Source organism: Lissotriton vulgaris, chromosome 7, assembly GCF_964263255.1.
Source record: "Lissotriton vulgaris chromosome 7, aLisVul1.2, whole genome shotgun sequence".
Classification (NCBI taxonomy): Eukaryota; Metazoa; Chordata; class Amphibia; order Caudata; family Salamandridae; genus Lissotriton; species Lissotriton vulgaris.
In genome coordinates this window covers 1,666,145,451-1,666,166,238 of record NC_141695.1, presented here as the reverse complement: position 1 = coordinate 1,666,166,238, position 20,788 = coordinate 1,666,145,451, and the positions used below count along the sequence as shown (strand labels likewise).

At 46.5% G+C, this 20,788-nt stretch overlaps 1 protein-coding gene across 1 annotated transcript in view; it reads left to right on the top strand.

The window, feature by feature from the left end:
• Positions 1-20,788, top strand: part of KIF3B (kinesin family member 3B) — a 105,689-nt gene that overhangs the window by 42,420 nt on the left and 42,481 nt on the right. The window contains exons 2-6 of the mRNA XM_086932671.1: positions 764-2,237; positions 8,054-8,155; positions 8,421-8,543; positions 8,694-8,812; positions 8,992-9,105. Of these exons, the coding sequence (XP_086788797.1) occupies positions 825-2,237; positions 8,054-8,155; positions 8,421-8,543; positions 8,694-8,812; positions 8,992-9,105 (1,871 nt within the window). The 5' untranslated portion in view covers positions 764-824. The remainder of the gene's footprint in view (positions 1-763; positions 2,238-8,053; positions 8,156-8,420; positions 8,544-8,693; positions 8,813-8,991; positions 9,106-20,788) is intronic.

Genomic DNA, 20,788 nt, shown 5'->3' with positions numbered 1-20,788 from the left:
CATTTAAGTTCAAACCGTATAAATTTAATAATAATTAAATTCACCATATCAGATGATAAAACAAATAGCAGGTGCTCCAAATCCGACGTAGTGAAAGTGGATAGTGACATCAGGGAGGAAGATAGGCGTAGTAACAACAGGATATATACTGATTAGCTTGGCTTATTTTCTTTTTTGCAGGTTGCTTCAATTGTCTTGTTTGCCCTGATGATGACCCTGACAAATTTTTTATTACGGTGTTAAAACGTCAACAGTTTTACTAGCCGATTGATTTGTCACTATGTACTCTCAGTTCGAGTTTTACATAGATTAATTCCATCAGCACCATGGTATCAATGTACATATCAACTGTATATTTTAGACACAATATTTTGTCTACACAATATTTTTACTCCGATATCTTGTTTGGATACCAATCCATACCATGTATTTTTCATATTATGCGCGCTGAAAATGGACGTTCAGTGGCCTCTAAAAGCGTTAATGGGGGAGCTGGTAATTACAGTATTTACTTCCTAACATTTGTTTGCAAGGCTTTGGCCTAGCTTGCCATTTTGCTGCTAACCATGTGCATAACTAATCTGATTTGAGTGAGAGATACACCCGAGCCACAAAACATCACGTGTCTTCTCAGTAAGTAAGAAGACGAGCTCTAGATTGAAGTGTTTCCTTATGGTATATTTTTTGTTCAGTTGTTAAAATGTCTGTATGCACTTAGTTATGCTTCAAGCTGAGCTCAAACCGATTTCCATTTGTTTTCTAGGACCTCTTGCTGTACTGGCCTGTTGCATATCAGAGACGCCTGCACTGTCCCCCTCCGCATCATGTCCAAGTTAAAGAGTTTAGAAACTGTCCGAGTGGTTGTAAGGTGTCGTCCTATGAATAGCAAGGAATTGACTGGAGGGTATGAAAAGGTCGTAGAGGTGAACGTCAAGTTTGGCCAGGTGGCAGTGAAGAACTCTAGAGGTGCCACGAATGAGCTACCCAAGACGTTCACCTTCGATGCAGTCTATGATTGCAACTCAAAGCAAGTTGAACTCTATGATGAAACTTTCAGGCCACTGGTGGACTCTGTCCTGCAAGGCTTTAATGGCACTATCTTTGCATATGGGCAGACTGGAACAGGTAAGACATTCACCATGGAAGGGGTGCGTAATGACCCTGAGAAAAGAGGGGTCATACCCAACTCCTTTGAACATATATTCACGCACATCTCACGGTCTCAGAATCAGCAGTACCTCGTCAGGGCATCTTATTTAGAAATTTACCAGGAAGAAATACGGGACCTATTGTCAAAGGATCAGAGCAAGCGCCTGGAGCTGAAAGAGCGACCCGACACGGGGGTCTATGTGAAAGATCTGTCCTCATTTGTAACTAAAAGTGTGAAAGAGATTGAGCATGTAATGAACGTAGGAAACCAGAACCGTTCAGTTGGAGCAACTAATATGAATGAGCATAGCTCTCGCTCCCATGCCATTTTCATGATCACAGTAGAGTGCAGTGAGGTGGGACTCGATGGAGAGAATCACATCCGTGTGGGGAAGTTAAACCTAGTTGATCTTGCTGGAAGTGAGCGCCAGTCCAAGACAGGTGCTCAGGGGGAAAGGCTTAAAGAAGCTACTAAGATTAACCTCTCTCTTTCTGCCTTGGGGAATGTTATTTCTGCTTTGGTGGATGGTAAAAGCACTCATATTCCCTATCGAGACTCAAAACTTACAAGACTGCTCCAGGACTCTTTGGGTGGCAATGCTAAAACAGTGATGGTGGCGAACATTGGCCCAGCATCATACAATGTGGAAGAAACTCTAACCACCCTTCGCTATGCCAACCGTGCCAAAAATATCAAAAACAAGCCTAGAGTAAATGAAGATCCCAAGGATGCCCTACTTCGGGAATTCCAGGAAGAAATTGCTCGGCTGAAAGCCCAGCTAGAGAAGCGTACAGTGGGCAAACTTCGGCGAAGGGGCAGGAGAAGAGGGGGAGATGAGGGAGGCGATGGGGAAGAGGCTGATGATGATGAGGTTGATGGGGAGGATGATGGTGAGGATGGAGTAGATGATAAAGAAGACTACTGGAGGGAGCAACAGGAGCGCTTGGAGAAGGAAAAGAAAGCAATTGTTGAAGATCACAGCTTGGTGGCAGAGGAGAAGATGAAGCTGCTTAAGGAGAAGGAGAAGAAGATGAATGATCTAAAGCGAGAGAAGGAAGCCACCGAAATGCTGGGTGCTAAAGTCAAGGTGGGTAATAAAAGGAAATCGAGCATTTGGTGGGGATTCGTCAAATAGATGTACTGTTAGTTGTGATATTTCCCTACCATACACGTATCCTCTTCAAATGTTGCAATGCTGTGGGGAAATACCATAAAACAGTGCTTTGAAATTTGGTATGCGCTGTTAAATCACTCCAATTGAATTGCACCATCATGTGCTAATTGCTAGTACTTCCTTGTCATGTGTGATACCTTCAGGTAATCCCTTTTTTGCCCTAAGAATTTGCCCTCTGGGAGTTGTGCTTTGACTTTGTTTGTCCAAAACAAATCTTCCCCGGCATTAGTTACAACACAAAGTTTGCATGTTAGCATGTTTGGAAGTGTGTCTAGGTGGAATTGTAAGTCTGGAGGTGTGTCCCAAACATGTAGTATGGTTCCTGGCATCGGTGTGAAAGTGTCAAGAGCTTTAGCTGTACTTATTCACTTACCAGCCTTACAAATTGAAAGGTAGGTGGACATTGGTCAGGTGGTTTGTAGCAGTCTCTTACTTGAAGGACAGTGAAATAGACTGTCAAAAAAGAGATTGCAAAGGTGTAAAATATAGCCTTGGCGTTCAAGGCCCAGCATTCCAATTGTTCCACTAAAAGGCGTCTTATATCATATGGTGCAACTCCCACATTTTTATTTGGAGAAGTTATGTTGCATTCTTTTATTATAAACCTCTGCTCCTTGGACATAAGAATTAACTCCGGATATATGCATACAGCTCCTTTCTGTAAGCATGTTTTCTTGAACTAGGGAATAATTTTAGACATTCATGCCATATGATTTCAATATAATTTTGGAAATGAAAACATAAAGGGGTGGGCTGTTTAATGGGAATACAATTATGCACAAGCAAAATTTTACTTTATATTATGGCCGACTCTTCACTGTATGTGTGGTGAAGGGATTCGTAAACTTGGAATAACTCAGTGGAGATCTGAGGGGAGGGGGGGGTCTGTCTCACTTCACCAGATTTTATATACACAGTAAATAAATAGCCAGACTGTCTACTGGATTTTTGATTAATCAAAAATTGACATTTGCTAAAAAAAGGCAGATTTTATAAAAGTGTAAATGGATCTACATTCATTCTACAGGAATGTTTATTAAGCTTTGCATCTTACCAGGTGGAGGTTGTAGTGTTACATAATTTACTGTGCTAAATACTGTTTTGAATGGTATTTTTTTCACGAACTTCTAATTTTGTTGTTGAAATGCAAGCATTAGTGGTAATAGTATAGTGTACATTGATGTGGACAAATAAATGAAAGACACTTAATCAGTATGTTTGGGTGCAACAAAGGGAATGGTGAGTCACTTTTGGTTTATTTTGATGATATATCTCAAAGTTACAGGGGAGTCCTCAAGGGGCATAAAAAGATGATCAATGAAGGATGGGACATGAGATGGTCCATCAAAATTGGAAATTGGGAAGACTCGCAACAGGTTAGGTGTTCGGAGCCTGACAGGATGTTTTTTAGAGGGGGAAAATGGAAGGGGAACGGGTGACAGAAAAGGGCTGTGTGAAATAATTTGTGATCGGTCATAAAGGATAGCCCATGTAGAAAAAGAGAGGGTGGGGTGTGAAAGGATACACATTGGGCCGCTGGAATACTAGAGGTTCAGTAAAACTGTTTGTGGGGGCCACTGTGGAATGCGGTGCGCAATTGTGATGTATCATAGTGGGAGAGAGCATGGTGAATGGTGGGATGGTCTAACATGATCAGAAGGTCCCATCAGGATTGAGAACGGGTGGATCCAGTAGTTGTTGTGGAAGGATCAACAACATAGACTCTAATGGATGAGTCTTAAAATGATAAGATCCAGACTGCTGTTTGTTTGAACCCATTTTGCAACTGTTCAAAGCCAAAATGAGCCCTCTAGTGTTGCAGGGAAGTCAAAATAAAATCTCACTTTTATGGGATTTACGATCCGCGACCATGGTGCTCTTGCATAAACAGTGTAAGCCTGCAAAGCAGTGTGCCTTATAGAGACCCATTAAGTTGCTCAACATATTGATTAAGATTTGGGAAAGATCCTTGCAAGCGGTCTCCTACAAGTCATTGATAAATGGGTTTTATGGCCCTAAGGTCGACACGCCACAATTTATGGCGACTTTTCAGCTGCTTAACTAGACACCTCTTAATGCAAGTTAACAATAAATAAGCTCTCGCAACTACATATGTGTATATCAAAACAAGGTTCAATGACCAACAGTAAAAAAGAAAACGCAGAAGCAGGTTCTTTGGTGTGATACTTCTTGTTACAGCAAGTTGTTTACTTTTCTCCAGACTTTGAGAAAGATATCAATCGCCGACACGTACACGAGAGACGACCGCCGGGAACAAACAGAGGAGGGATTGCCAGAAGCGGCACACCGCCTCAGAGGATACTTACTCGTTTCCTCAAAATTGGCACGAAATAGGAATCCCCTCCCGGCTTCCCGCCTGAAGGCATAGCGGGATACAGCGCTACACTATCTCTACAGGATTACCAAGGGGATATGATAACTTCACTCCGATACTACCATTGATCTTTCTTTCAACCAGCCTCGTCTGTGTATGTATACGCAGAATACCCTTTGCCTGAAACAGAGCTTGTAAAGACCCAGACTTACTCCAACCACACTGTGGTATTGGGAGTTTAAGCCCTGAAGAGTCGTGTTTGACTCACCCACACACGACGAAACACGTGTCGGCGATTGATATCTTTCTCAAAGTCTGGAGAAAAGTAAACAACTTGCTGTAACAAGAAGTATCACACCAAAGAACCTGCTTCTGCGTTTTCTTTTTTACTGTTGGTCATTGAACCTTGTTTTGATATACACATATGTAGTTGCGAGAGCTTATTTATTGTTAAATTGTCTTGTCTTTGACTTGTTTAGACGGTTAAGGAGGTTTTGCCGTCTGCTCTTTACGCACTACACAACGATACTCTTGCTTTTCACACACTTTGTAACGTTTTAGCCCAGGCAGTGCGCCCCCCTAGTCCTAATTTTCTAAAAACCCCATGCTCAGTACCTCTTAATGCAAGAGCCGGTGGTCATCCTGTCCCTAGATGCTGAATAAGCCTTTGATTAAATGGAGGCGCTTATCTAGTCACAATCTTGCAGAAGAGGGGGGTGGGCCTGGGATTCTCTGGTTATGGATACTATTTACAAACCCTGTGGCCAAGGTACAGGATAACCGCATGCTACATTTGGGGTAGGATGAATTAGCAGTTTGTGCTGAAGCCATTGGCATTCTGGGTGAGGATAGATGCTCAGATGAGGGGCTTTTGATGGGACCCAAACTGAAAATGTGTTCTTCCTTTACGCAGATTATATACTGCTCTTCCTGGCCGACCCCTGGAAATCCATACCTTGAGTTCTAGAGATCTTCAGGACATACTTAGTTATCCACATCAACTGGCACAAGTCTGTGGTGTTGTTGGTCACCCTGTGGCAGTTGCAGGCTGATTGGGAGGTTCCCCCTAGTATGGGTGCAGAAAGGGTTCCGGTAACTGGGCATCCACGTAACACCTGACGAGTTCTACAGGTGGAACCTGGGGCGGATCCTGGAGGTGTACAGTAGAGACATGGAACATTGGCGGGGGCCTCCCTATTTAGCTGCTGGGCAGGGCCGCTCTTTAGAAAATAGTGATGTTTCCCAAATTACTCTGTGGTTTACAGCCCATGATATTTGACGTCCCCAAGACCTTCTTTCCTTTGGTGGACACTGTGACACGTTCACTGCTCTAAAACGAAGAGGGTGGGGTTCCCAGAAGGGCATTGATGGCCCTTAAAGGGGGCCAATACGACATAAGTATAGCACTCCTGGACTTACTGCTTTACTACTGGGTCCGTTCAAGCAAGAGCCTGCAGTGCCAGCAAATATAAGAGAAATGGATCAGTGGGAGGGGGAGATGTACGTTCACAGTTTGTACAGTGCGAGTAAACTGGCCAGACATCTATCCCCAACAACATTAGTTATTGCTACATGGAGGACAGCGACCCACCTCGTGGGATGGGAGGGTGACACTGGAGCCTCCCCTTTGGGACTCGGATGAGTTGATGAAGTTCCAATTCTTGGAGGGACAGAGATAATGAGATCTACTAGGCATTTCGAATGAGGGGGACATGTGGGGCTCCCAGTGATCACTCCTGTTCCGAGAACTCCGGTGACAATATGAAGTCACTGACAGCCAATACTTCAGTGTACAAGTGTGCCACGCACTCACGAGGTTTAGGGCCAGCCCACAAAATGCAGCTGAGGAGACCCTTATAAAATATATCCTGCTCGCAGTCCTGCTGGGAACAAAGGCAGTATCCCAGATTTACAAAACATTCATTGCTAACTCCACACTTCTGCTGCAGGCCCTAGTGTAATAGTGGGCAAAGGATCTAGATACCATAGAGGAGGGGTGCTGGGACAAGGCGTGCTGAAACCCACGTGAGATGGCCATCGGGGCCGGGTTCCACCTAATACCGTTTAAGATTCCCCACAGAGCATATTTCACTAGAACTAGGCTGCTACGTATGGGGAGGATTGACATTGAGAGTGCTTGAGAGGCTGTCAAGTGGGAACATTGATCCACACTATATGGGATTGCTAGTGTTTAGTTGGAGAAGTGAATATGCAGGTAGCTTGAGAGAATGTTTCCCTTTTCCAGCACTGATCTTCCTGGGAATATGAGGCGATCAGAACCTGACATCCATTTTTTTTTTTTTTACTAGTTTTTATTAAGCATTTTGCAAACAGTGCTGTCGCCTTGAAGTCCATGAAATTGACTTGTTCAATAGCGATGCAACAGTAAACAAGATATATTAGTTTCATAACAAGAGGAAACATGAGCAACTCAGGGAAGTGCATCTGTACAGTTACAGAAAATGGAGGAAGATTGATCGGACAGAGCTACATAAGCGCACGCATCCAGCACACACAGACATCCGGTCTCTCACCACACACACACATGGACGTCCGTTGGCACTGAAGGAGAAAATTGAGCAGACACTGTCTAGATATACATTATTGTTCTGCAACATAGCCTTAGTCATAGCCAAAATAGAGATAATTGGGTTATGGGGGGGGGGGGGGGGGGTAATCGGCGGCGCCGAGAAGACTGGATCTGTAACATGGACTGATGTATGAGGGCAGAAGAAAATTTCTACAGCATGCGGATGCCCATGTAAGCTCTAGAAGGTTTGGGAACTCTAGAGGGGTTACCATGAGATGGACTGAAGCCGGACTACATTTCCACAGACCTATAAAGGGAGACTCTGGGAAGGGTTGTGGGTCCTGGAGGAGGGGGTGGTTTTTGGTGTGGCATGTCACCGCTTCAAGACTGCCCATAATGTTTGGTTCTGTCAAAGATTACTGACTAAAGTTGTGGAACTGTGTCTGACCAAATGTTCTGTCTTTGTCTTTTGCTTTTACTGTTATGCAATGTTTTCAGTATCCATGCAGTATAAAAAGTTTCAAAATGGTGAGCCCTGCAGAGCGTGATCTGTATGAGCAATAGTTTGGGTTGCTGATGAAATAGGGTGGGAAATTGGATAAATTATGATGCTACGCTGGATACAGCAGGTTTACTGTAAGATGGAATGGCTACAAAAAGTATCCTGGGGTATGGTCTTGTGCTCAGTCTCACTCCATAATTGTTCGTTGACTTGGTCGACACGAGCCAGCAGTTCTGATAAGTGTTGTGTAGTAACTCAGACTTGGCGCTCTACTTTCTTTTGTGTGCGTACCTATAATCAGTAAAATGTTGTGGATATTTAGAGATTACATTTGCTTCTCTTTTTGGCTACTTATTTTCCAGGCCATGGAGAGCAAGCTTCTTGTTGGAGGAAAGAACATAGTGGATCACACAAACGAGCAACAGAAAATTCTAGAACAGAAAAGGCATGAAATTGCAGAGCAGGTAAGAAGGAAATCCTTTGTTTTTGGCCTTAACCTGTGGCAATTTTGTAATTGTTGTATGTGAGGGATCCAACTAGGATAATGGAAATGGCAGAGCAAGCCAAGAAAACTCCTTGTTGAGCAATTGGTCTTCAAATGATAGTTAAGGATCCTAGTTGTATGTAAAAGAAAATAACTGTACGATCCCAGGGCTTCTTGTAAGGAGTCTTGGCTTGCAAACCATTGTAATGGTCTTACTTGAATCTGACCAAACTTGTGTTCCGTAGAAACGTAGAGAACGAGAGATGCAGCAGCAGATGGAAAGCCGAGATGAGGAGACCTTGGAGCTAAAGGAAACATACAGCTCACTGCAGCAGGAAGTGGACATCAAAACTAAAAAGTTGAAAAAGGTATGACCCATTTACTTGGAAGGTGGAATTGGTGCATGTAATAAACCAAATGTTTGCTTTAAATATTGGTGGCATTGGCAGGGGATATCTGTTCCAAGCCTCTTTTGTTAGTGTCTTACTCTGTTATATTTCATCTTCTGCTCGGTCCAGCTATTCTCCAAGCTGCAGGCAGTGAAGGCAGAAATCCATGACCTCCAGGAAGAACACATCAAGGAGCGCCAGGAGCTGGAGCAAACGCAGAACGAGCTCACCAGGGAACTAAAGCTCAAGTAGGTGTATGTGCGCTTAAAGCTTTGGCAATCGGAGTGGTGCCGATTGTTGTTTTTTTTTTTAAAGGAAACTGGGTCTAATTTCAGTTTGGCAGACTATATTATGTACTGTAAAAGAGTATAAAATGGGTTGATGGAGGACACCAAACACATTGATTACCCCTTTTCTCTTTCTTTAGGCACCTGATCATTGAGAACTTTATTCCTCTGGAGGAGAAGAACAAGATCACAAACCGGTCGTTCTATGATGAAGAAGGAGACCAGTGGAAATTGCACCCTATAACTCGGCTTGAGTAAGTCACTGTCCTTACGCATTGTTATATATTACTTAATCACTTTGCTGTATATATTCATACATTACTGTGTTCCTTTTTAGATGGCCGCACTCTCTTTAAACTTGTTTCTTTCCGACCATACTGACTTCCAATACCAGTTCTTAGCTTGTGCTCTGTTAGCCTCTTCTCCTTCCCTCCCTGCTGGTTCTGAAATGCCTGTACCAACAGCCAGGCTTGAAAACATTTTCTCGTTTATAAGGGTTATATGCTTCAAGACCAAAGAATGGGTGAATCCTAGCAGGCGGTTCTGCTGAGTCCTGAAGCCTCACATTCTAGGTACTGTTCAGAATATTCTTGCACCATGAACTAGGTCCTGGGAACAAAGAGGGGGGCGAGTTGAGACAGGAAAGGGAGAAACCCAGATTTATGGCTGTGCAACTCCAGACTGCGTCATCAAAACAGAAGCCGTCAACACACTCAGACCACGGAAAACATGCAATTCTTGTGTGTAGCAGGTAAATGAAAGTTTGACTCGTCACATAGAGGTTATATGGCAGCAATCAATCAATTCCAGTATACCAATGAATTTATTATTAGATACAGATGTTACAGATGTACAACGATATCCACTTTACAAAAAAATGCAGTTATATATTTTTTAAAACTCTTGAGAGAGCAATATTTTAAAGCGCATAATTTTATTCACAGGATCAAGTAGTTAATGCAATCCTTCTTGTGAGGATCGAACACCATATTTCAGAAATTACGGTTTCAATAAACTGCCGCGAATAAAACGCAGTGGGTGCAAACATAGAGTACATGTTCTAAAGTTTGTATGAAGTCCCGGCATAAATCACAAATAATGTTCTCCTAAGTCTCTGGTAATGTTTTTTATTGGCCAGATATTCATGCGAAACATTAGGAAAAACCAGTGAACTCCATGCTCCAAATTCAACTAGGCCTCTAAAAGCAAGTTCTTTACTAAGCAGAAGCCTATGACCTCATCGGAGGACACTGGCCTGCCCCCGAATGTAAATTTTTTAAGTTTTATTTTTTATTTTATTTATTTGAAAAAATGTTGTATATAGCGCTTTACATGAGTAGGTAGAATTGCTTCAAAACATAGTTACATAATAACTACAGTTTCAGGTACGTAGTGACTGGGGATACATGAATAACAAAGGTGTGGGGGAGAAAAAGCAGGCAGGGGGAGACAGATTTGAGGGAGGGAGGGAGGAAAGGAATAGAAGAGGAAGAATAAAGACGATCCGGAGGGTAGGTGCCGGCCAAGGGGGAACCAGAGCTAAACTCCTCAATAGTTGCGTAGAGCAACTCCACTGGTCATCGGCCAAAGTTTGCTCGGTCGCCGAGGTACATCAGACGGCTAAAGTATCAGCCTCACGAGGTCATTAAAAAGGTTTCAAAAAGAGCGCCTATCACGGTGTGCGATGCTTAGTTACCAGTGATAATGCGAACAATCCCAAACCTCTGCTATGTGTGAATCCCTTAACACTGTGGATTCTCTCAGAGGGGTATCTGAGACTCAAGGGCATAAATGCAGGATCTCTCCCCTACAAGGGGAAAAGGAGTGCTTCGGCAAGGGGCATCTAAGAGGAGGCCAATAAAGGCCATTTTCCTCTCCGTGTGAATCCCTTAACACTGTGGACTCTTTTAGAGGAGAATCTGAGACTCCGGAGCAAAAATGCTAGACCCCTCCCCAACAAGAAGAGAGGGAGTGCTTTGGCAAGGGGCACATTCATGGAGGCCGTTTAGGCACAGTTGAGTGGTAGGGGAGGACCTATACAGTAGAATGGGGGAGAAGAGAGTAGGAAAAAGCCAAGAAAATAATATGAATAGTCTGCCAAAAAGACCATAACTTTATCGAAATCAGATACCTTCATGGTCTAAAAAGGGAGGGCTAGCAGTAAACAGCGAGTTAAAGGGTGAAGAGAGCATAGGCTGAATGTAGTAACAGTCCTATGGATCATAGAGGGAGGCGGGGGAATAAAAGGGCTTAGCATGCTGATCGGGTTAGGCAGACCGGCCAGGGGGAAGAACATCAGGGGAACGTTGCAAAGTCACAATAAGCAAGCAATAGTACAGAACTGCATCAGTAACCAGAATACAAAAAACACAGCTTTGTAACACGTGAACAAAAAAGACTAAACACCATAGAGTCACATAGTCAACAAAGAACCAGGCAGATCAAGAACAGGGACATTTGTGGCCCGCTAAGTGGTGTCCATAGCGGTGTTAGTGCTCCGGCGCCACAATACACAGTCTCCTCGATTTTGAGCCCCCCTAGCCTCCCCTCCCCAATGGGTTACACCCTAATCCTGTGGGGAATCTGTCTGTCAGTCCCAGCTGCGCTTCTCCTTTGAGCCTCCGTAGTTGGGGCGCTATCGACATTTGCTGAGCTGGATGCAGGGGGGAGGGGGAGGTCAGGCGAGTCCCTCCACCCCACTTTATGGTGCCCCTTAGCGTACCCGTTGTTTGTATGCTTTAAGTGGGGGGCCCCAACGTCTACCTCAAGCAGCTCTGCAGGTTTTTTGGGGGGGGGGGGGCGTCGAGCCGCCGCTTCTAGACCTCCAATAGCTCCCATCGAAAGCTTTCAGGCACGCTTCCACTGCCGTTCTCACTGTGGCTGTAAATACTCAAAAGACCCTGTTCGAGGCGAGAAACGTTTGCTGGTGCAAGGATATTTAAATTACTAATTTTATTAAATATATGTTCCCCCATTGTATGCAAAAATTCCAATAATTAAAATCAATGACTTCAATAGCGTAGAGCAAAAGAGGGGGTATCTTTGCACTGTATATGGAAATTAAATTAATAAAATGTCTTTGTCCTAAAGCCCTATAAAGCGATGAAAGTGCATTTGTCTGGGTCATCGCTTATCCAGTAAGATGTGTTCCTTTGTAGAGAGGTTAGCGGAGAAATTTCTACCCAGCTCTTCTCTTATTAAAAACATTAACATTGTATCTGCAACCTACATAGCGTTTCTTTAAAGACCATAACGTTACTTTTATTGATCTTTAAATAATGACTTTCAGCATACCCAAGTACACAATCCAGGCTTTTCTGTAAACCTGTGGGAGTTAGATCCAGGATCACAATGCTATCCACATGAAGCAGAGAATCTATATTATGGTGACCTAATTTGGGGGGAGAGGAGGGGGGGGTCTGGGTTCATACAATGCCATGGATAAATCATAAATTGGAAGGAAACTAGTAAAGGAGCTGAAAAACATCCTTGTTTAAAACCATTATTCGTTTAGATGTCTGGTGATAGCCCATGGTCACCTCAAAGTAATACATGGCAGCAGGTAGAAGAATGAAACGCTATTATAAGATTGATTCTATGATCAGGCTTTTTTAAATTCCCGAGGTTACACCACAGAGTAGGTCTATCTACACAGTTAAAAACAGAAAAATTCAATATATGCGCATATAGAAGCATATTCTGAGGTATCGCACATTTTTGCAAAATCACTTGTAGGGCTGTGCTTTTTTTTAATCTAAGGTAGAACTGTTTTTGGTTTGAAACCTGCCTGCTCCCACTTAATAATGTTATTGGCATCCACTCAGTTTTGTGAATGATTGAACAGGCTCTTAGCAACAAAAAAAATCCAATAGAAAAAACAGCATCATTTGCCTATAATCCCAAGGAAAAGTAGCTGGCCCCTTCTTATGTAGTGGAAAAATAATGCTGCCTGCCACTAAGAGGGAATTGTTCTAGACTGATAACCATAATTAATAATAATAATATGAAACTTATAATGCGCTCAGCTTACCCTGGGGCATCCCGGCGCAGACAGACCAAAAGGAGAGACTCAACTAATCCCTCCTGTCTCGCATTAGGAAAGTTTGAGCTATTGGTCTTATAAATTACCTTTTTTTTATTTAATGTTTTGTTTTTTAAAATAGCCAAAATAATAGCTTTGTCATTTACAATGCCAATAGTTATAACTTTTGCAAATGTGACACCTATAGCATTTGTAATGCAATAGATGTATTGATATTACAAATAACAATGGTTTTTGATTTATTTAAATAATTAATACTTTTATTTAATTTGTAATGGCAATAGCTTAAACTTTTGTAATTAACTTTTGTGAAGATGATGTTCAGTGTTTTTTATTGTGACGAAAATTCAAGAACAAAAGTGAAATATTAACATTTTTGAAAACAGCTTGAAACATTGAAAGAACATATTCGAACCAGTGATGCTGTAGTTGCGCTGAGTGATGCTGTGGTTGCGCTGAGTGATGCTGTGGTTGCGCTGAGTGATGCTGTGGTTACGCTGAGTGATGCTGTGGTTGCGCTGAGTGATGCTGTGGTTGCGCTGAGTGATGCTGTGGTTGCGCTGAGTGATGCTGTGGTTGCGCTGAGTGATGCTGTGGTTGCGCTGAGTGATGCTGTGGTTGCGCTGAGTGATGCTGTGGTTGCGCTGAGTGAGGCTGTGGTTGCGCTGAGTGAGGCTGTGGTTGCGCTGAGTGATGATGTGGTGATGCTGAGTGGTGCTGTGGTGGTGCTGAGTGATGCGGAGTGATGATGTGGTGATGGTGAGTGGTGCTGAGTGATGCTGTGGTGTTGCCGATTGATGCTGTGGTGGTGCTGAGTGGTGCTGTGGTGCTGAGTGGTGCTGTGGTGGTGCTGAGTGATGCTGTGGTGGTGCTGAGTGATGCTGTGGTGGTGCTGAGTGATGCTGTGGTGGTGCTGAGTGATGCTGTGGTGTTGCTGAGTGGTGCTGAGTGATGCTGTGGTGTTGCTGAGTGATGCTGTGGTGGTGCTGAGTGATGCTGTGGTGGTGCTGAGTGGGAGATGGGGAGAGGGAGAAAAAGGAGAGCAGGGAGAGGGAGAGGGTAAAGAGAGGGAGACAGGGGGGGGGAGAGAGAAGAGAGAGGGGGAGAGAGGAGAGAGACAGACGGGGAGAGAGGAGAGGGAAGTGAGGGAAATGGAGAGAGGGAAAGGGAGAGAGGGTAGAGGGAGGGTAAGAAGAGAGGGGGAGGACGAGAGCGAAGGACGGAGGGGAGAGAGAGGGGAGGGAGAGAGAGAGGAGAGCAGGCAGAGGGGGAGATGGGGAGAGGGAGAACAAGCATTGGCATGGCCAATAGGGCTTGCTTTTGGGACCTTCTAAGTATTTATTTATGCAGTATAATATCCTTTGTGCAACTACATCAACTGTTGCGGGGCTAAACTCTTATAAGGTCCCAAATGGGAAACATATTGGTTATGCCAATGTTTTGTGTGGTTGTGTGTGTGGTTGTGTGTGTGTGGTTGTGTGCGTGTGGTTGTGGTTGTGTGCGTGGTTGTGTGTTTGTGGCCTGCGTGTGTGGTTGTATATGTGTTTGTGTGTGTTTGTGGTTGTGTGTGTGGTTGTGTGTGTGCTTTTGGTTGGTTGTGTGTGTGTGTGTGTGTGTGTCGTGTGTGTCTTATTGTGTGGTTGTGGTTGTGGTTGTGTGTGTGGTTGTGGTTGTGAGTCAGTGGCCGGCTCATCAGGAAAACGTTTTGTCCCTGAAATTAAAGACCGGATAAATCTATAAATCAAAATAAAATCAAGTGGCAAAAATGGGATTACATTGTTTAAATGTCACCACTTCATCATTGCCCCAACACACCTGACAAATCTAAACTCAACAGAACATTTATTAAAATGCAGAGCTACCAATTTGCTTCAAACCATATTCAGCACTTATTGCACCAATTACTTGCAAACGGTAGTTAGGAAAGTGAAAGAGGCATGCTAATGAAATTTAATGAAATATTTAGCAGGACCCGATCTTAACCCATTTGTGAGCAATACCACTGTTAACTAATCCAACATCAGACACCCGCTGTAGGGTAGAGAAGAATAGAAGTGTAATGCAGTAAAGGACTGTTCGAGGCATGTGGGCTGCTGAATTCATATCTGTGCATAGTCCGCCACCTAGTGTTGGGTCCGGATGATTGCACATTGTTGTCCTGGAAGAGTCTTCGAAGTATCACGAGATAGGTGGCTCCTCCCCTGGACTACAGTGCGCATGGGCATCGCCTCCATCCCCAGATTGTTTTTTTCCGCCATAGGGTTCGGATGTGTTTTCGGTTCCCTCCTTCGGAACCGATAGTTGTTCGATTTTACTTGAGACCAAAAGGTCTTTAGGCTGGGCGTCGGTATAGTTACGTTCGGGTTTTCTTACTGACTCTCAGCTCCGATCTCCTACTGCCCTTCCACGTGCTTCGACGCGGACGGGCCTACACTACCACATTTGCTATGGAGCGGACTCCATTCAAAAAGTGTCCGCTGTGTCACTCAAAATATTCGCACCTCGACGTGCACCCCGTGTGCAACACATGCTTGTCACCGGATCACCGTGAAGACACCTGCATGGCGTGTTCAAAGTTTAGGAGTAAGAAAACTTTGAAGATTCGCCGGGCTAATCGACTCCAGGCACAGTTGTCGGCTTCGGCGCCCCCACCTGATGACATCTTTCAGGAATCGGTCGAGGAAGAGTTCGACGTACAAGAGTCGGACTCTGGCCCCGCGTCCGAGGAAGAGACCTACGACGCGGATGAGGAGGCCTGCGACGAAGTCTCCGGTGAGGTAGGGGACGACGAACTGATTTGTGCCACGATGGGAGATAGCTCAGAGGAAGAGCATCCCCAACCAGTCTCCGGGGTTACCCCCCGTCATACGGCCCAGGTCGAGGGATCGCCTTCGGGCCTTACCCAAGATCTTACTATGAGTCCTACGTCCCCGCCTCCGGGCCCGGTCACGGACATTTCTAACAAGAAACCGAAAGTGAAGCCAACTGGTCCCGCACCCTCGGATGCGAAACCGAAACCGAAAGTGGCGTTGGTGAAGAAGGTTCTGGAGGCGTCAACTTCCACGAAACCCAAAATGGCCGACTCGAAGAGCCACGCCAAAATGGCCGACCACAAGAGCCGCGCCAAAATGGCCGACCCGAAGCCCTCTGGGTCGGCGCCGAAGGTGAAGGCATCCGACGCGGCTGCGTCGGCACCGAAAGGGGTCGCGGACCCGAAAACGGCTTCGAAGAAGCGTCACGCTGATGGTGCACCAGGCCAGGGGGCGTCGGCACCGAAGAAGAGGCCTACCGGCGACCGGACTCTCGGAGACGAAGAGTCGCTCGCGACGGTTCAGCCCTCGGCATCCCTTACAAAGAAGGTGGGGGAATCCTTAAAGCGGATCCAACAGTCCACTGTTGTTCCCAGCCAGGACACTGTAGTGCCTAGGCCCACGCCGAAGCCTGCCAAGGAACAAACGCCGATTCGTTTTACCCTTCCTCCCAAGTCGGCGCCGAAGGCCTTCGCGCCTAAGCAGAGCGGACACTCTCAGGAAGTATTGACGCCGAAGGCTGCCTTGGTGGTGTCGAAGCTTCGGCTCCAACCGCTCGCGGTGGAGGAACGTCGTGAGGTGACCATCGACGCCAACACCGGAAAATTGTCGCTCCTCAAACGAAAGATTACGTCGGAGCCGCCATTGGAACCTTTTAGGATTCCACTTAAGAACAAAAGGTGCTCTGCGGACTCTTCGGCTCTGATGGAACCTCTGTCTCCACAAGCCATGGAACACTCGCCGGCCCATTCCCCAGTGCCTGATGTGGACGAGGAGGACGACGAGTACAACTATCCTGCGTACTCGGATCCGGAAGAGGAGCAGGTGCCCTGGACAGCAGGAGGCGACACGGACGACCCGCAGTCAGGCCAGGACACTCAACTTTTCGCCGCGAAGACGTCCCCGACAGAGGACTCGGCGGCGTTTAATGCATTAATAGAGAGAGCTGCAGCGAACCATGACGTCGAACTGCACTCAGACCCTGTGGATGCGGACTTCTTAGTCGACACCTTCTCGGTAGCCGAAAAGCAAGTCAAGACGCTACCGATGCTCAAAGGGGTGCTGAAGCATGCACAGGAGGTATTCAAGGAGCCCACCCGGGCGCGGGTGGTCAATCCTCGCATCGACAGGAAGTATAAGGCGGCGCCCACGGATCCCACGTATATTAAGGGACATTTGCCATTGGACTCCCTGGTGGTGTCCAACGCTCGAAAGAGGGCGAATTTGCAGACTACTGGTGATGCTCCTCCCCCAGACAAAGAGTCAAAAATCTTTGAGGCATCAGGCAAACGCATTGCTGCACAGGCAGCGAACATCTGGAGGATCTCTAACACTCAAGCCCTGCTTGCACGTTATGATAGGGCCCATTATGACACATTAGAGGCCATCCTGCAACACTTGCCTGACCAATACAAGGAGGCGGGGGAGATGCTCATTCAGGAGGGTAAACTCATTACAAATGCATCCATCAAAAGTGCCCTAGATGTGGCAGACACTGCCTCCAGGGCTATCAATACAAGCGTGTTACTTAGACGCCATGCCTGGCTTCGAATTTCTGGGTTCAAACCCGACATACAAACCACAATACTGGGTCAAACAGTCAATCCTGACCATCTGTTCGGCCCCGAGGTGGATGCCTCCCTAGAAAAAATGAAGAAAGATACCGAAACCGCCAAGTCTATGGGGGCTTTACAAAGTCAGCAGTTTCGGGGTGGTTCTTTTCGCCGCTCCAATTCAAGAGGCACCTCAAGAGGCCAGGCATCCCAGTCCACGCAATACTACAAGGGTAACACCCAGTCCTCGTATAACAACAACAAGGGCAGGGGTGGCTACAGAGGCAATAATATCAAAGGCAGGGGACGTGGAAACAATGCCTCCAGGTCCACCACCTCCAACAAGCAGTGACGTCTTGTCACTTCCCCCCGATCACACCACACCTGTCGGGGGGAGACTCCAGCAGTTCCTGCCGGCGTGGAGGTCCATCACCACAGACAGGTGGGTGAGGTCTCTTATCCAGTACGGGTACTGTCTAGAACTTACGTCCATTCCACCGGACATACCGCCAAGAAGCCGTGCTATGTCCGACGAGCACTTGACCTTGTTGCAGCAAGAAGTACTGGTCATGCTGCAAAAAGGGGCGATAGAGCTCGTTCCATTGCAAGAACGGGGAACAGGGGTTTACTCCCTGTATTTTCTAATCCCCAAAAAGGACGGATCACTCAGGCCGATCCTGGACCTCAGGCCCCTGAACTGGTACATCAACTCAGAGCACTTCCATATGCTCACATTGCAGCAGGTGCTTCCCCTGCTTCAACGGGGGGACTTCCTAGCAACGCTGGATCTGAAGGATGCCTATTTCCATATTCCCCTGCATCCTTCACACAGAAAGTATCTCAGATTCAAGATCTTAGACCAGCATTACCAGTTCAGAGTCCTGCCGTTCGGGGTCACCACGGCACCGAGAGTTTTCACCAAATGCCTAGCGACTGTAGCAGCGCATCTCCGTCGCCAGCACGTCCATGTCTTTCCATACCTAGACGACTGGCTTATTCAGGCAAAGACGGAACAGCAGTGCGTAGACCACGTGTCACGCACCATTCACCTCCTGCACGATCTGGGATTCTCTCTGAACTACCCAAAGTCCCATCTCCAGCCCGCCCACGTGCGACAGTATCTGGGCGCGACAATCGACACTCTGGCAGCCACTGCGCAGCCGAGTTCAGTGAGACTCGCCAGTATCCAAGCGCTGATCCAACGATTCAGACCACAAGCCTCGCTTCCAGCGAGGGTGTTCATGCAGTTGATAGGCATGATGGCCTCCTGCATCTCCATTGTCCCGCACGCGAGACTACATATGCGTCCGCTTCAGGAGTGCCTGGCACGTCAGTGGACTCAGGCTCATGGGCAACTGACAGACCTAGTGTTGGTGAGCGGTCGGGCGTACAACTCTCTGCATTGGTGGAATCCACAAAACCTTTGCAAGGGCCGACCATTCCAAGAGCCTGTCCCACAGATCATCCTGACAACGGACGCCTCTCTCCAGGGATGGGGAGCGCATGTACTCCATTACACGGTGCAGGGACTATGGACACTTCAGCAAAGGAAGATGCACATCAATGTGTTGGAACTGATGGCAATCTTCATGGCCTTAAAGGCGTTCAAAGTACATCTGTGCAACAAGGTCGTGTTGATCCGGACGGACAACATGACGGCCATGTACTACATCCAGAAGCAGGGGGGAACACACTCTCCACAGCTGTCTCATCTGGCTCAGAGCATGTGGAAGTGGGCCATTCAGAGGAACATCTTCCTCATGGCAGAACATCTCCCAGGCAAGGACAACCAGATGGCGGATCTGCTCAGCAGACACAGCCATCAGATGCACGAGTGGGAGTTACATCCATCAGTACTCCAACCGTACTTCCAAAGGTGGGGTCATCCAGAGATAGACCTGTTCGCCACAAAGGAGAACGCAAAATGCCAAAGCTTCGCCGCCAGGTTCCCACACCCCCAATCACAGGGCAATGCGATGTGGATGAACTGGTCAGGCAGATTTGCGTACGCTTTTCCCCCAGCACCTCTGATACCGCTGGTGGCACGCAAGCTCAGGCAACACTCGATGACGCTCATCCTGGTTGCTCCGACGTGGGCTCGCCAACCATGGTACACCACGTTTCTGGAACTCTCCGTGGTACCGCATCAAAGGCTTCATCTCACTCCCAGCCTTTTGACGCAGAGCCATGGCGACATTCAGCACCCAGATCCGCAACAGCTCAACCTGGCGATCTGGCTCCTGAAGTCCTAGAGTTTGGCTACCTCAATCTTCCTCCCGATTGCATGGACATCATTCGGGAGGCGAGAAAGCCCACTACTAGAGCTTGTTATGCGGCTAAATGGAAGAGGTTTGTCGTCTACTGCGTGGAGCACAGCATTGACCCGCTAGACGCTTCCATTCAAAACATCATATGTTACCCCTTTCACCTGTATCGGTGTAATCTAGCTTACTCTTCCATCCGCATTCACCTGTCGGCTAAGGCAGCATACCTCCAAAATAGGCAACACCTGTCACTCTTTAAGGTCCCTGCTATCAAGGCTTTTCTGGAAGGACTCAAAAGAGTCATTCCACCAAGGACTCCACCAGCTCCGGAATGGAACCTCAATGTGGTTCTTACAAGGCTGATGGGTCCTCCCTTTGAGCCACTACACTCTTGCGAGCTGCAGTTTCTGACCTGGAAGGTGGCGTTCTTGGTAGCAATCACATCGCTACGGAGGGTTAGCGAACTGCAGGCGCTCACCATCCAAGAACCATTCTTCCAGGTACATGCCAACAGGGTGGTGCTCCGCACTAACCCTAAGTTCTTACCCAAAGTGGTCTCGCAGTTTCACATGAACCAAACTATTGAATTGCCGGTGTTCTTCCAAAACCCAGAGACGCTGGCGGGGCGGATGCTCCACACCCTTGATGTGAAGAGGGCCTTGATGTATTATGTGGACAGGACAAAAGATTTCCGCAAAACCAAACAACTTTTTGTTGCTTTTGCCACACAACACAAGGGAAATGCAATCTCCAAAGCAGGAATAGCTAGATGGATAGTAAAGTGCATTCAGATCTGCTACGCTAAAGCAAAGCGCACTCTCACTATACCACCGAGGGCCCACTCCACTAGGAAGTTGGGGGCCTCTATGGCGTTCTTAGGTAACATTCCCTTAGAAGACATCTGTAGAGCAGCCACATGGTCTACCACACATACTTTCACTAAACACTACTGTGTAGACGTGCATTCAAAACAACAGGCAGCTGTTGGTCAGGCTGTTCTAAAAACGCTTTTTCAGACTGCTGCAGCTGGCACGGGCGGCCGCCGCTAA